Source organism: Rhineura floridana, chromosome 11 (genome assembly GCF_030035675.1).
Source record: "Rhineura floridana isolate rRhiFlo1 chromosome 11, rRhiFlo1.hap2, whole genome shotgun sequence".
In the NCBI taxonomy this organism is placed as follows: domain Eukaryota; kingdom Metazoa; phylum Chordata; class Lepidosauria; order Squamata; family Rhineuridae; genus Rhineura; species Rhineura floridana.
In genome coordinates this window covers 23,101,657-23,115,887 of record NC_084490.1, presented here as the reverse complement: position 1 = coordinate 23,115,887, position 14,231 = coordinate 23,101,657, and the positions used below count along the sequence as shown (strand labels likewise).

The window sequence follows — 14,231 nt, the reverse complement described above, 5'->3', positions numbered from 1 at the left end:
TTAAAATGACCAATAAAGCCAGATGTTAAAAACAAGTTAGCCTAAACTTTTGTCAAAATAAAAAAAGTCAAGATGTAATCAGCAGTTTTAAAGATATGCATTATGAAATACAATTACATATTAAAATATACGTCAAATTTACATGTCTGAGTGGGCTTACTTAAAGAGATCAAGTTCTTGGCAGGTGCCAAAAACAGTACACCAAAGGCATCTGCCTAATATCTATGGGCAGGGAGTTCCAAAGTGTAGATGCTGCTACACTGGAGGGTCAATTCCTTGCAAGTCTGGAAAGAACATGTGGACACTAGTCAAAGTGCCACTTCTGTAGATCAAAGTGATCAAGTGGGCATATATGGGTTAAGGCGATCCTTCAAATAATGGGCATTCTTTAAAGGGAATCGCATCTGATGGGATAAAGCAGTGACTGTCCAAGAGCCAGGAGCTCTGATGTTAATAAGTGACTTCACCTCCTCAGCAGTTTTTCTACCCTAGTGAGCTGCTGCCCCCTTCCACTAACCTGCTGAGGCAGCACCTTGTTGTGCTCTTCCTCCACTTCTCCCCCCGCGGGTGTTTCCTGCTTGCCCCCAAATACTGTGCGACAGGCACCAGGTCCTGCATTCTCAGAAGCGCTGTTGTGGCCCTTGGACAGAGCTGGCAGCATGCTGACCTGCGGGCCTCGCTTGCTGCACCAGAGGCTGGTCACCCTCTGGATCACCCGAGCAGCTTCCCAGAAATCCACACTTCCTCTGCCAGCCCCCCAAGCTACTGCAAAGGGACCCACACCTCCCTGTCCTTCGCTGAACTTAGATGATGGGAAGGTTTTCCGCCTGAAGAGCAACTGGGAGCTCACTCGAGGACTGCTGGTGTTCCTGCTCTGCTCCTCCCCATGGCTGGTTCGGAAAGCCCCCACGGTGAGCCCAGGAGCACCTTGGATCTTGACTAGGGTGGGAGGGAGAAAGTCAGCTTTGTCTGCAGTTTATGAGAAACTACCTGATTTGCACTTGACAGACCCATACGCAAACTGAAACACAGCCACCCATCCTTTGAAATTTGCTCATCCCCGAATTTTGCAATGCAGTTCTCCAAAGTGTGCAAAAATGCATATATCAGGAGAAAGACTGCATGGAAATGCATGTTATTACTGAACATGACATATAGAAATGCAATATCATAGGGAAAGTTGCTTGCAAAAATGAATATAGGAGTCAAAACTGCATGCAAAAATGGGCTTATCAGGAGAAATTCACAATAAAATGCTGATGAATTGTCATGAGGGTTTTTCTAAAACCAATTACCGTGGAAATGTGGCAACCTCAGCTGAAGAGTGGAAAAATGAAAAAAGGCAGAGAAACCAAAACTGAGTGATTCAACCATCCCTAATCTCGATTCACCACAACTTATCCTTCCACCCAAGCCATTCGTTTTCAGTCACCACCTGTTTATTAAGGGGTGTTCCTTAGTGCTCTGTTTTGACCGGGGTGGTGGTGGTCAGGGTATTTGGGCCAAGCCATGAAATGGATCACCTCTTCACCCTAAGCAAAAAGGAAATGTGTGGCACCTTACCTGCAACAAAATGTTGCTGTGTGGGGTGCTGCTGTTCCAGACTGCAGCCACACCATTCTATTGCCATTGATTCTCCTCTCTCTCTCCACCCTCAACAGCATTCCATGCCCACTGCCCATAGAAATAGAGGGAATGATTTTGTGGCATAAGCTTTTGTGGACTACAATCCGCTGCATCAAATGTGTGAAATGCATCCTTCCTTAGTAGATGAATGGAGTGGGATCCAGCCCTTGCAAACTTATGCCAAGATCCATTTGCTAGCTTTTAGGACTTGAAGTTTAAGTCTGTGTGGAATTTGTTCCATAAACTTGACATGTCTCTGCCCCTCCAAGCTCCTTTCTGTCTCCCGACGGGTTCTGGGCCACCGACTCTGGACTTCTGCACTCCGTCTTACGCTGTATGGACAGTTTGTTGCTGGTGAGACCCACAAAGAGATCAAGGAGACACTGCAAAGGCTCCAGAGTTTGGGGGTGCGTCCTCTCCTTGCAGTCCCTATAGAGGAAGATGTGGGACAGGCAAGGGATGGGTGAGTACTGGGTGAGTGGAGGAGGGCAGTGTTGGGACAGCAGAAGAGAGGCCAGATAGTGGTACTATGGGAGAAGGACAGACCTAGAAACTAAGAATCCTGGGAACTGTCATTTCCCCCTCACAGAACTACAATTCCCAGAACCCTTAAACTACAGATCCCAGAATTCTTTGGAGGACGTCATGTGCTTTAAAGGTATAGCGTGTACATAACCAGTGTCTTTTGATGGGTTAAAGAACCTTTTTCAGTTCAAGGGCCGCATTCCCTTCTGGGCAACTTCCTGAGGGCCACATACCAGTGGTGGGTGGGGCCAAAGACAAAAGTGGGTGGAGCAACAAATAGTTTTCTTTGTAGAATTGGCTCGTTTTTCTACACACACTCACACACTCCTCTCTATCCTCCATCCAGGCAAGGAAGAAGTGTCCTAGTAAAGCAAAAACACTTAAGGTGTGAAGCAAGGCCAGTGAGGGGTGTGGCCTGGGGAGAGTTCTAGGGGCCATATAAAGAGGCATGAACAGAGCTTGGAAAAGTTACTTTTTAAAACTACAACTCCCATCAGCCCCAGCCAGCATGGCCACTGAATTGGGCTGATGGGAGTTGTAGTTCAAAAAAATAACTTTCCCAAGCTTGAAGGGCCACATTTGGCACTCCTGTCTTAGGAAGAATGGTTGAAAAGCTGTGTCTTTATAGCATGGGGAAGAAAAAATGAAGGGGAGGCATAACAGTGGTCTTCAAATATCTGAAGGGTTGATAAAGAGAAGATGGGACAGACCAATTTTCTGTTGCTCCAGAGGGCAGGATTAGAATCAATGGGTGGAGATTTCAAGGAGGAGGCAGATTTTGGCTAAACATTAGGAGAGCTGTTTGCCAGTGGAACAAACTGCCTCGCTAGGTGATAAGCTTTCCTTCTCTGGAGCCATTTAAGCAGAGGATGGATCTGTCAGGGATGCTATAACTGAGCCTTGCATTGGAGAAGGTCCTGTACTGAACAGGGGTTGGGTGGACTAGATGACCCTGATATTCCTTCCAATGGGCTGTGTATACCTCATACACTGAAAGCACATTATTTCCCCCAAAGAATTCTGGGCAGTGTAGTTTACCCCTCACAGGCCTACAATTCCCAGTATCCATAACAAAGACAGTTCCCAGGATTCTTTGGGGAAAATAATGTGCTTTAAATGTATGGGGTGTACACAGCCTATGATTCTAGAATAGTACTGATGTCCTGAGCAAGTGTAAATGGTCAGGGTGGGAGAAGGATGGTTTTCTACACTATCCAAAATTTGGTTTGTCTGGTTAGGAAGTTTTGTTTCAATGCCCGGATTACAAGGGGAAGGGAACTCAACTTTTTGGTGATCAGCTGCTTAGATTTCCATTATAGGTCACATCTGCACTGCATATTTGAAGCACTCTTATATCACTTTAACAATCATGGCTTAGAACCCGGGGAACTATAGTTTGTCAAGGGTTTTTGGAGTCGTTAGGAGACCCCTCACAGAGCTACAATTCCCAGCACCCTTAACAAACTACAGTAGGGCCCTGCTTACCAGCGCTTTGCTTTCCGGCGATCTGCTAATGCGGCGGCGGGAAATTCCCCGTTTTAAAGCCAGTTTTGTGCTTTTGCGGCATTTAGCGGCATTTTTGCGCGACGCGCCCCATTATACTCAATGGGTTCCGCTTTATGGCGATTTCTGCTTTACGGTGGCAGTTGGAACAGAACCTGCCGTATAAGCGGGGCCCACCTGTACAGTTCCCAGGATTTTGGTGGGACGGGGAGCCATGCCTTTTAAAGTGGTATAAGAGTGCTCTAAATGGAAGGCTAAGAGGGGTGGGCACATGGTTTAGCTAAAACTGGTGAGACAGGAAGCTAATGGGTTTAATTAAACTTTCTGTGATCACCACAAAGGGAGAAACACACTTACTGCTCTGCCGGTTCCAGTGTGTCTCCACCTCTCTCTTTTGAAAACGGGGGCATGCAGTGCTAGTCAGATTCTGCCCCCTTTTACTGTAAAACCGGGTGGGATCAGCTCGAGTGCATTAAAAAAAATCACTTCAAAGAGATTTCACAACTGATCAGCAGATCAACCTGTTTCCCTCTCCAGCTGTGGCCAGTGGAAATGCTTTGCTGTAGGCAACTAGCGTGCTCACAGCCTTAGCTTTCCCCCTATATCTGGGAAGAAATGCTCAAGGGTTCATGTTAACAGTGGAAGCATGATTCACACATCCTCGGCTGGTGTTTCCCAGTAATGTGCACAAAGCCATCTTCACAACCTTGGTGTTTTGTTTCAATATTCAGGAATGACGGAATTGCTCTCTATTGAGATGCGTAGCAAAGTTGCATAGTGCTGCAGAACGGAGAGTATTGAGCGAGCTGTGTGTGTGTGTTTGAATCTTTGCTAAGATTCTACCTTCCCTGCAAATTAGTCAGACAGAGACTTAAGCTTTAAAATAAGAAACAACTACTTTATTCTGGAAGTACATGCTTGATAGGAAAGAGTCCTTACATTCTAGCTTAACTGGCTATGCTGGAGCAGCGAGCACTGGTCCCAGTACTCGCCCTCATCCTGGTTGAAAGGAGAGACAAAGAGAAGTTGTCTGCTCCCCTCTCGAGAGAAAGAGAACACTGAGAAAGGCTGGAAGGAACTGAGATCAACATTCCTTTGCTTATCAGTCTAGCAGGAAGGGAAGAGGCGGCAGGATCAAAGGAATAGGTATAGCCTCAACCAGCAAGAGGTCTAGCTCTCTAGCTACCCTTATTAACCCCATGCAGCCTCAACCCACCAAGTTGGAGTTGAACCTCATACATTCCAACAAGGAAGTGGTTACCCAGAGATTAGATCCTAAGGGTAGCTCTGCACACTTTCACACAGCACATTGCAGCCACTTTCAATTTGGCCAGTCTTTTAACAAGCTATAGATAATTAAGCATTTCATCTAACAAGGAAGCCCCCTCTTGCTGAAAATGGCAAAAAAGGCCAAAGGTCCATGTAGTCCAGCTTTCTGTTTCTCACACTGGTCAGCCAGATGCTGTTGGGCATAAAACCAATAGTCCTTCTCCAGCAACTGGTGTTCTGTGATATAGTGCCTCTGAATCTGGAGGTTCCACTTAGCTTTCGTGAGATTAACTGCCACTCATAAACCTATCCTCCAGAACCAACTCACAGCTTTGTTGGGGGCAACCTGAAATGTTTCTGCTGCTCCAGGTGCCTGCACCGCCCTGTATTTCCACTGGAAGTTATAATTCACTGTTTTTTTAAATAATGTTATTTGTTATTTAATTTTTGTAAATTGTATTGTTTATTGATGTATTTCTATATCTGTGTTTTTCTTGTAAGCCACCTTGAGGGCCTTTTGGCCATAAGGCGGGGTGTAAATAAACCATAATAATAATAATAATAATAATAATAATAATAATAATAATAATAATAATAAAATATCCTCCATGAACTTGTTTAATTTACTTTAAAGGCCATTTAAGACTGCTTCCAGATGGGAGCTTAATATGCAAATGGGTCACTGGCAACAGTTCTTTAAAAACTTATTGTGGTAAGGGTAAATCCAGTTTAAAGACAGAAAAGATACATGTTGATGCTGACAGTGTTGTGTGGTCACTGTGAACAACTTCCATACGTGGGGAGCAACAATCCCACAATAAACATCCATCTGGAAGCATCCCTGTTTACAGTCTTCTCCACAATGGCAAGATGTATTGTGTTCTTATTTAAATTATACTAATTATGTCTAAATTTGCATTTACACACGAGCACAGTTAAATTTTATGCAAATCTGTGTCCTCTTTTTTGGTGATGCTAATTGGAAGAATTGCTCGGCTGCTTTTATTTGATATATTTGTGTTGTTTGCTGATTGATTTTAATTGGTATATCGCATATTTTATTGTTATTTTTGTTTTAATGTGCATTGGTTTAGAGTACACATATCCAGTTTGCAACTAAGGCAGAGGTGGGGAACCGATGGCCCTCTGGATAACGTTGGACTCCCCAACTCCCCGAATCAACCCCAGCCAGCATTGGATGAGTCAGTGGTGGCTGGTGGCTCCATGTCAGTGGAGCAGTGGAATCCCCTCTGGGTTTTAGTCTGACCTTTCAAGGAGCTGTCCATGGTACACCTTGGAAGTTCAGATAAAAACAACCCAGAGCAGATTCACTGCCCCACTGACATCAGAGCCACCAGTCTCCACTGAGGAAAGGTGGCGAGCAGATCACAAGAGAGACTGGAAGACATTGGCCCATGAAGGCTTTGGGAGAGTTTGAAGGTGTTGCTCTTGATGGGCGGTGGCTGCTGGGTGTCTTCAAGTGAAGGGGTCGTGGACGAAGGAGATTCCAGACTGACTTTGGGGGTTCCTCTGCTTTGTCCCAACCAGGGAGGAGTGGTACAACAAGAATGCCAAATCTATGCTCACCTGCCTGGATCTGTCAGTCAGGGGCGGCCCCAATCCCATGATGCAACTGAAGGTGACAGCGCTGATGGCAGCTGAGCTGTGTGTAAGTATTGTGGGATGGCAAAGGGACTCCTGGGGCTTTTGGGACAGAATGCATCCCGTTCTACCACCCTAGTGTTCTAACTGTTGCAACGATCCATCACATCAATGAGTGGACCACATTCTGGCCCTGGAGTCTCTATTTTGGATTCCCTTTTCTCCCTCCCTTTGCAGAAGACTGTCACCCTGCATTTGCAAGAGCAGGAGAGGAAGTCGGACCTGAGCATAGAGAGAGTCGTGGCTGCCATGAAAGGAGAGGTGAGGTGCCTTTTCACCACGGCCATCCAGGTGGATTACCTTCGATCCTTAGAGAATTAACACTTTTCAAAATATATATGTTCTCTCCCACTACCCGCCCCCCTCAGGACCTGAACTTTGACTGCCTGACCCAAGAAGAAAACCAGCATTTCAAAAAATCGCTGAGTCGGCTCAATTCTGTAGCACAGGTACATAGCTGGGGAGCAGGAAGGCAGGGGAACCCAGCTCTAGGGAGAGGCAAAGCTATCGATTTCAGCTTGTTTTCCAGCCTTCAGTTCAGTTGTCCGCATGTCCACATCAGTTTATGATTTTGTTCTTTTTTTAAAAAAAGTCTTCATGAAAATTCAACTGCATTTTAGGAAAATTTCTCTTAATATACATATTTTTTGATAATTCAGTTTTGCCAGATAGGCATGCTTTTGCAAGCAATTTCCCCCATTACAATGCATTTCTCTATGTTATTTTCACTAACATATATGCATTTACATGCATATTTTACTGCAGCATGTGCATTTTTGTACACATTACTTGGCTGGAGAACTGCATTGCAAAATTTGGAGAAGTGCAAGTTTGTGAAAGGTTGCTGCATTCAGTTCATTTTGGCATAATGGAGATTCTCTTTTAGATGCACCCACCCCTGGCCATCCCTATGCAGCCAGGGCCCTTTTTTCACAACAGCAATCATGTCACCCATCAGAGAGTTATTTGCCAGTGTTCTAAGCATATGTGTATGTCTTGGAGAAGAGGCCTGACCTAGCACATGATCCCTCTGTCAGGTAGTCAAGGCTCAGATAGCAATTGGTCAAAGGCCACCCAGTGAACTTCATGGCTGATCAGGGATGCGAATTCTGGCTTCTCCAGCCAAAGTTCAACTCACTAACTACTGTGCCACCTTATGCCAGCTCATTATAATATGACAATGATAGTTTTGGGGTATTTGCTAGGACTTACCACTGCTGTGCCTGTTGCATGCCTGTGGGCTGTGGCAGAAAAATCAGGATTTGTGGCATAAAACATAAAACCGTGGCATGGGCTTGGAGGGAATACCAGATTTGAGGGTTCATAAATAACCCAACTCTCCACATTGCTAAGGTTACAGGTGAGAAAGGTGTCATCTTCCAGAAGTCGCTGTATATGAGGTACACACAAATGCATTTTTTCCCTACCGCTGTCACCAGTCATCCTTGGGTTCAAGGAAGGATGTTTCAGGACTGTCGGTGTTTACTCTAGCCTAAAATCTCAGGGCGCTTCCAGACTGTTGCTATTTTCAGGTGGGATTTTCAGGTGGGAGTGGCAAATATTAAATTGATTGAGAAATCTTGCGCAAAACAAAATGTCTCCCAAAATATTGGACTTTTTGCGATAATGAAAGTGACGGGAAGAGACACTGGAAAGTGTGCCATAACTTTTGCTGGACATGTTGTCGTCTAACCTCCCTGCAAACAAATCAGAATGAAAGCTCAATAAACAGCCAACATCATCTAATCACTGTGTTAACAAATCAGGATGAATGCTCAATAAACAGGTAGTCTGAATGTGATCTCAGTGATTTTCTGAATGGAACAGAATGAAATCTTCAACAACCAGTATACCATAAACCTGTCTTTCGTATTAATTATGGCTACATTCACACCATACATTTATTCCACTGTTATTCTTCTTTAAACAGTCATGGCTTCCCCCAAAGAATCCTGGGAAGTGTCATTTGTGAAGGGTGCTGAGAGATCCCTATTCCCCTCACAGAGCTACAATTCCCAGAGTTCCCTAGGAACAGAGACTGATTGTTATACCACTCTGAGGATTGAAGCTCTGTGAGGGGAAGAGGGGTCTCCTAACCAGAGCCTGGAAAAGTTACTTTTTTGAACTACAACTCCCATCAGCCCAATCCAGTGGCCATGCTAGCTGGGGCTGATGGGAGCTGTAGTTTAAAAAAGTAACTTTTCCAAGCTCTGCTCCTAACAACTCTCAGCACCCTTCCCAAACTGCACTTCCCAGGATTCTTTGAGGGATGCCATGACTGTTTAAAGTGGAATAATAGTGGAATAAATGCATGGTGTGAATGTGGCCTATATTTCTTTTCCTCTCCCTCTTCAGTATGCTGTGGAAAAAGAGGTCCGTGTTCTGGTGGATGCGGAATACACCTACATTAATCCCACCCTGACTCTAGTCACCATGGCAATGATGGCTGTCTGGAACACCCAACACCCATGGATCTGGAACACATACCAGGCATATCTCAAGGTGGGTCCCCTCCCCTCCCCTAGAAATAATCCTCCTCCTTCTATCCACCATACTTCCTGGAAGTAAAAATGCCCACTCTAACCTTGACAACTCAGGGATATTGGAGTATTGATTCAAGTTGCATTTAAAAGTGAATTTACTTAATTTGCACTTTTCAAAGCAAGTTATGAACTCAAACGCAGCCATCCTTCAAAATTCTGCACTTCTCTGAATTTTGCAGTGTAGTTCTCCAGCCACGTAATAAACTGAGGTAAAGTCTGCATTTAATGCATATATTAGTGAAAATAACACACCAAATGCATTATATCAGGGCAGTTGTTCTGCAAAAATATGCATGTTAGGCAAAATTGCATTTAGAAATGTGTATATTGTGAGATATCTGCACTAAAATGGTGATGAATTTTCATGAAGACTTAAAAGATCCCCATAAACTGGTGCAGAAAAGTGGAGAACTGAACTTAAGATTAGAGGAATGAAGCACTGGAAGAAACCCATACTGCTGACAGGTTTGCCCTTCCCTATGTTGGAGTCAGGGTTGCCAGGCTCAGGGCCTGAGAGTGATCCTGTATCTTTAGGAGAAGAGAAAGTCAGCCAAGTGCAGGTGTTCTTGCAACACTGTAATGGGAAAAACCACAAGGTGGAATTCTTCCTTCCCCTGCACAACTTTTAAAGATACAGAAGACCTCTTGGTTGCCAGGCCCAGCCTCCAAGACGTCTTTTGTATCTTTAAAAGTTGTGAAGGGGGAAGGGAGAATTCCAGCTTGTGGTTTTTGTCATTATAGTGTTGCAAGAACACCTGCACCTGGCTGACTTTCTCTTCTCCTAAAAATAAAGGATCAGTCTCAGGCCCTGAACCTGGCAACCCTAGTTGGAGTCCTCCTTTGCTTTCTTGTTCTATGGCAGCCATTTTGTCTTTCTCCAGGATACTCTGGAGCGGCTGAGTCAGGATGTGATCCTCACTGAGCGCTTGGGTGTATGTTTTGGAATGAAGTTGGTCCGGGGGGCTTACCTAGAGAAGGAGCGGAAACTGGCAAAGGAAAAAGGATGCCCTGATCCCGTGCAACCCAGTTGGGAGGCTACCAATGAAAGGTGAGGAGAACTTTTCCTGCAAATCTATACCTCACTGTTCCTGTTCTGCAGGCCATGAATATGAGACATGGGAAGATACGCTTCCTATTGGGTGTCCTCCCTCCGTGCTAGGATGGCCATGTGTTCTACTTTACAGAGGATAGTCCTCTGAAGGAAACCTTTATTTGAAAGGCTGTCTAGTCTTAAAGAGAAAGAACCGTAAGAAGGGAGAGAAGCAGTGTGTGTGACTTTTTCTTTTAAAAAAAGATGTTTTGTTTTAATATGTTTTTAAGGATGTTTTGTTGTAATATAGTCTGTTTTTATTATATTTTAGAGAGAGGTTTTAGTGCTTTTATTTGCTGCCTGGGCTTCTACTGGGAAGAAGGGTGGGATATAAATCTAATTAACAACAACAATAATAATCACTTAGCATACCTGGACAGCAGACTGAAGTCTTCATAGAGAGTAAGGCTGTCAGTGGCTACTAGCCACAATGACTATGTTCTACCTCCATTGTCAGAGGTAGAACTGAATATCAGCTGGTGGGAATCACAAGTAGATAGAGCACTATTCTACTCAGGTCCTGCTTGTGGACTTCCCAAAGGTGTCTGGTTGGCCACTGTGAGAACAGGATGCTGGACTAGATGGGCCACTGGCCTGATCCAGCAGGCTCTTTTTATGTTCTTATCTGGTCACTGTCCTACCCGCTATGGTGAGATGTCTTATACGTCAATTGCAACTTAAGAGTGATTATTTGGATGCAATTTTAGAAATAATTACTCTAATTTGCAATGGAAATATAAAGCATATAAATTAAAATGTAAATGTACTGCCTTCAAGTCAATTTCCGACTTATGGTGACCCTATGAATAGGGTTTTCATGAGGCTGAGAGGCAGTGACTGGCCCAAGGTCACCCAATTAGCTTATACAAATTTCATGCAAATCTGTGTCCTCTTTTGTCCTCTTTTTTGCAGTGGGGGGGGGAGGGTGTGATGCATTTTCTCTTCTTTGGTGATGTGCAAGTGACCACCCTTCATGCTGTGCTCTTTCTGTTTTTTCCTGTGATACAGTTACCAGTGCTGTTTGGATTTTGGTTTGGACCAAGCGTGTCGAGTCAGGGGAAGATTTGAGCTGATCGTGGCCACACACAATGAAGCTTCAGTGATGCACACTGTTCAAAGGTACGAGGAATTCAAAGAAGGAAAAGATAGGGGGGGCAGTATTTCTATGTAAGCACCAGCTGAAATGTCCAACAGTTCTGACAAATTGGATCTAAGGGTAGTCTCTGAAAGCAGAGAAAGAGAAAGGGTCAATAAAGGAAACTGGCTGCTTTTTGTCTGGGAGAGCCCCCCAAAACACACACAAACATACTTATAAAAGTCCTTTCACCCTAGAGCTGCTTAAGGGAATAGCACTGCTTTCTCCATGCTCCAGGGTGAAATCACATTGCCTTTGTAACAAGGAAAGTGGCATAGTACTATCATGACACACCTGGGAGTAACAGTTCAAGAACAACTGTAAGCATATAGAGGTAAAGAAAAACCAGCACACATCACCTGCAGAGACAACTGACAGTGCATGCATCCCTTGAGGAGGGGTGCAGAGGGACACATCAGCCAGGGCTCGAGGCAATAACAGCCACCGAAGCCCATTCATACAGAACCCACAACACACATAGCCACTAGTGGTGAACGTCTTGCTAGTAATAAATAATGCTTCCATAGTGTCATACAGCAACCCTGTACAGTAGGCCTTTATTTTTATCCCCTGTATTGCAGGTGAAGGATTGAAGCTGAGATATAGTGGCATGTGGCTTGTCTAAAGCCAGCCAGTAAAATTGTGGCTGAGCTGGACTTCTAAGCCATGTCATTGTAACTTACAGCTTATGGTTTTCACTGCGTTGCTACGCCAATACTTCTCCTCAATTTGTTACTGGGATGTGCTTGTTTTATCCATTTTAAGGATGGCAGAGATGGGCATCGACAAAAGTGCTGGACCCATCAGTTTTGGGCAGCTGCTAGGCATGTGCGACCAGGTTTCGTTGGCACTGGGTGAGTGTTGATCCACAGTGATCCTTCTCACCACTCCCATCATCACCACTACCACTTCCCTTCTTCTTGTGATAACTTCCCCTCCTTCCCCTCTTATTTTTAATATCCTGCCCAAACCTAGGTCAGGCAGGCTATGCCATCTACAAATCCATCCCTTACGGTTCTGTGGAAGATGTGATCCCATATCTGATCCGTCGTGCTCATGAGAACCAAACTGTCCTACTTGGGATCCGGAAGGAGCAAGATCTGCTACGCTTGGAGCTACGGAAACGGGTTCTGAGGCAGCCCTGAGGACATCTAAATATCCTGCAGAACTATCCCATCTCTTCCCCACACGTCCTCATGGTCCAGGGCCCCACAATACAATGTCTCCATCTCACTTCCCGCAGGATCTTCACAAACACCACCCTCTTGGGTTCCCCGGTTTCCAGCACCCCAAAGCGCTAGACTCATGGGGCGGGGCTTCATGATTCCATGGGGTGGGTTTAGTGATGGCAACATCAGCTGGTGACGCTTCTGGACAGTCACTGTTTTGTGGGTGGAACGCAGTCACATAATAGCAAATTCAGGTTATGCAGTTAAAGTGGAATTGGTGCTCTTGCGCAACAAACCCCCTCTCCCCTAAGTCCGCTCCCCAGATTTTTATCTACAGTGTTTCCAAATGCCCTGAAACTCAGAGTCAGCCAATGCAGATCAGCCATTCTGCTTCTCTAGTGTCCCAGGATATGAAGGAGCTACATTCCCAAAGCACTGTGAGATCCAGATCTCTTTTGTGACATGAACTTGTGTTTCCATTGCTTCAATGAGGCTCCAGCAAGAGGTGAAGATGGGCATGAGCTCCTGCCTCCCTCTGTTTCCTTTTCTTTTTACAACATCTGCAAAGGATTTTAGGAGCAAGTCCCCATTGTCACAATCATGCCTTTTCAATAACAGGAATAAACAATGTTGTTTGAAGGAGGTAATTCACAACGCACATGGAGTTTGAGATTTATTTATATTATTTTTTCCTGTACAGCTTTCTTGCGTACATCTTCCCAACCCCTTTCCATCATGTTTGATTGTCCACTCTGTTTCTTATATCAAATTGAGGGAGGGGCAAGCGGAGGTTCCTCATGATAAGGTCTTTTGTCACAGTGGGAGATGACACCGTGGCTGCACATACAAAACACCGTTTTCTCAGTTTCCGGTTTAAAATGCTATGAAAACATGTTTGTCCATGACCGGATGCATTTTCCTTCCTTGCTGCTGATCTCAGACCTTTTAGGACCGCCCAGAGCAAATATATATATATATTGTCCGGAAGCACCATGTGTCCATTCAGTTGTCCCCTGACTAGCTTGATTTTGTGCAGCTGACCAGTGCAAGGCAGAACTGCAGGCCGGGTTGGGGGGAAGGAGGGGGAGCTGGGGCTTTACAGAATGGGGCTTAACCAAGTTTGCATATTATTAGAGAGCTGAACTCTCCACACATGTGGGCTGGAATAACTGGATAATAGCCAGCTGTCCCACTAAAAATTGCCCAAATGTGCTAGATGGAGGAGAGATGGGATTTTATGGCAGTCCATCTAGAGTGTCATCATGGTAGGAGACAACTGGGGTCTGCAACAATTTTTGACTGATAGGGGGCCTGCTCCCTTGTTGTAGCTGTTTGGTACTGTTTTTTGGAAGTCTGTGAGTGGGAAGGGGACATAAATGCTAAACCTAAAATTGGGGGAGTCAGGGTGGCCCTTGTAGATTGCATTAAGAGAGCCCCCATCTTTCCCCACCCTGCTCCCCCATAATCTGAGCAGCACTGGTCCAGAGGGGGCTCATGGCGGGGCTAGAAAGTATAGTGGCACTGAGGACAACGAGGCAGAAACAGAGCTAAACCTATTTTCCTGGGAATGACCTTGACATGTCCTTGATGGTTTGCCAGCTACTCTGTCCCCCCGGCCCTGCGATTAGGGGAATGGAGAGGGGCGGCAGCTGCTTCAAGCCCCATGGCTTTTAATCTGCAAAGGGCTATTAGGTGGAAACAAACAGGCC

At 45.1% G+C, this 14,231-nt stretch overlaps 1 protein-coding gene across 1 annotated transcript; it reads left to right on the top strand.

Annotated features, from left to right (window-relative positions):
* Positions 1 to 659: 659 nt before the first annotated feature.
* Positions 660 to 12,516, top strand: PRODH2 (proline dehydrogenase 2). Its single transcript, XM_061589627.1, has 10 exons — positions 660 to 911; positions 1,896 to 2,089; positions 6,472 to 6,592; positions 6,763 to 6,846; positions 6,954 to 7,034; positions 8,941 to 9,087; positions 10,010 to 10,176; positions 11,227 to 11,337; positions 12,119 to 12,207; positions 12,329 to 12,516. Exons 1-10 carry the CDS (start codon positions 660 to 662, stop codon positions 12,496 to 12,498), a joined length of 1,416 nt encoding a protein of 471 aa, XP_061445611.1. The 3' UTR covers positions 12,499 to 12,516.
* Positions 12,517 to 14,231: the final 1,715 nt, after the last annotated feature.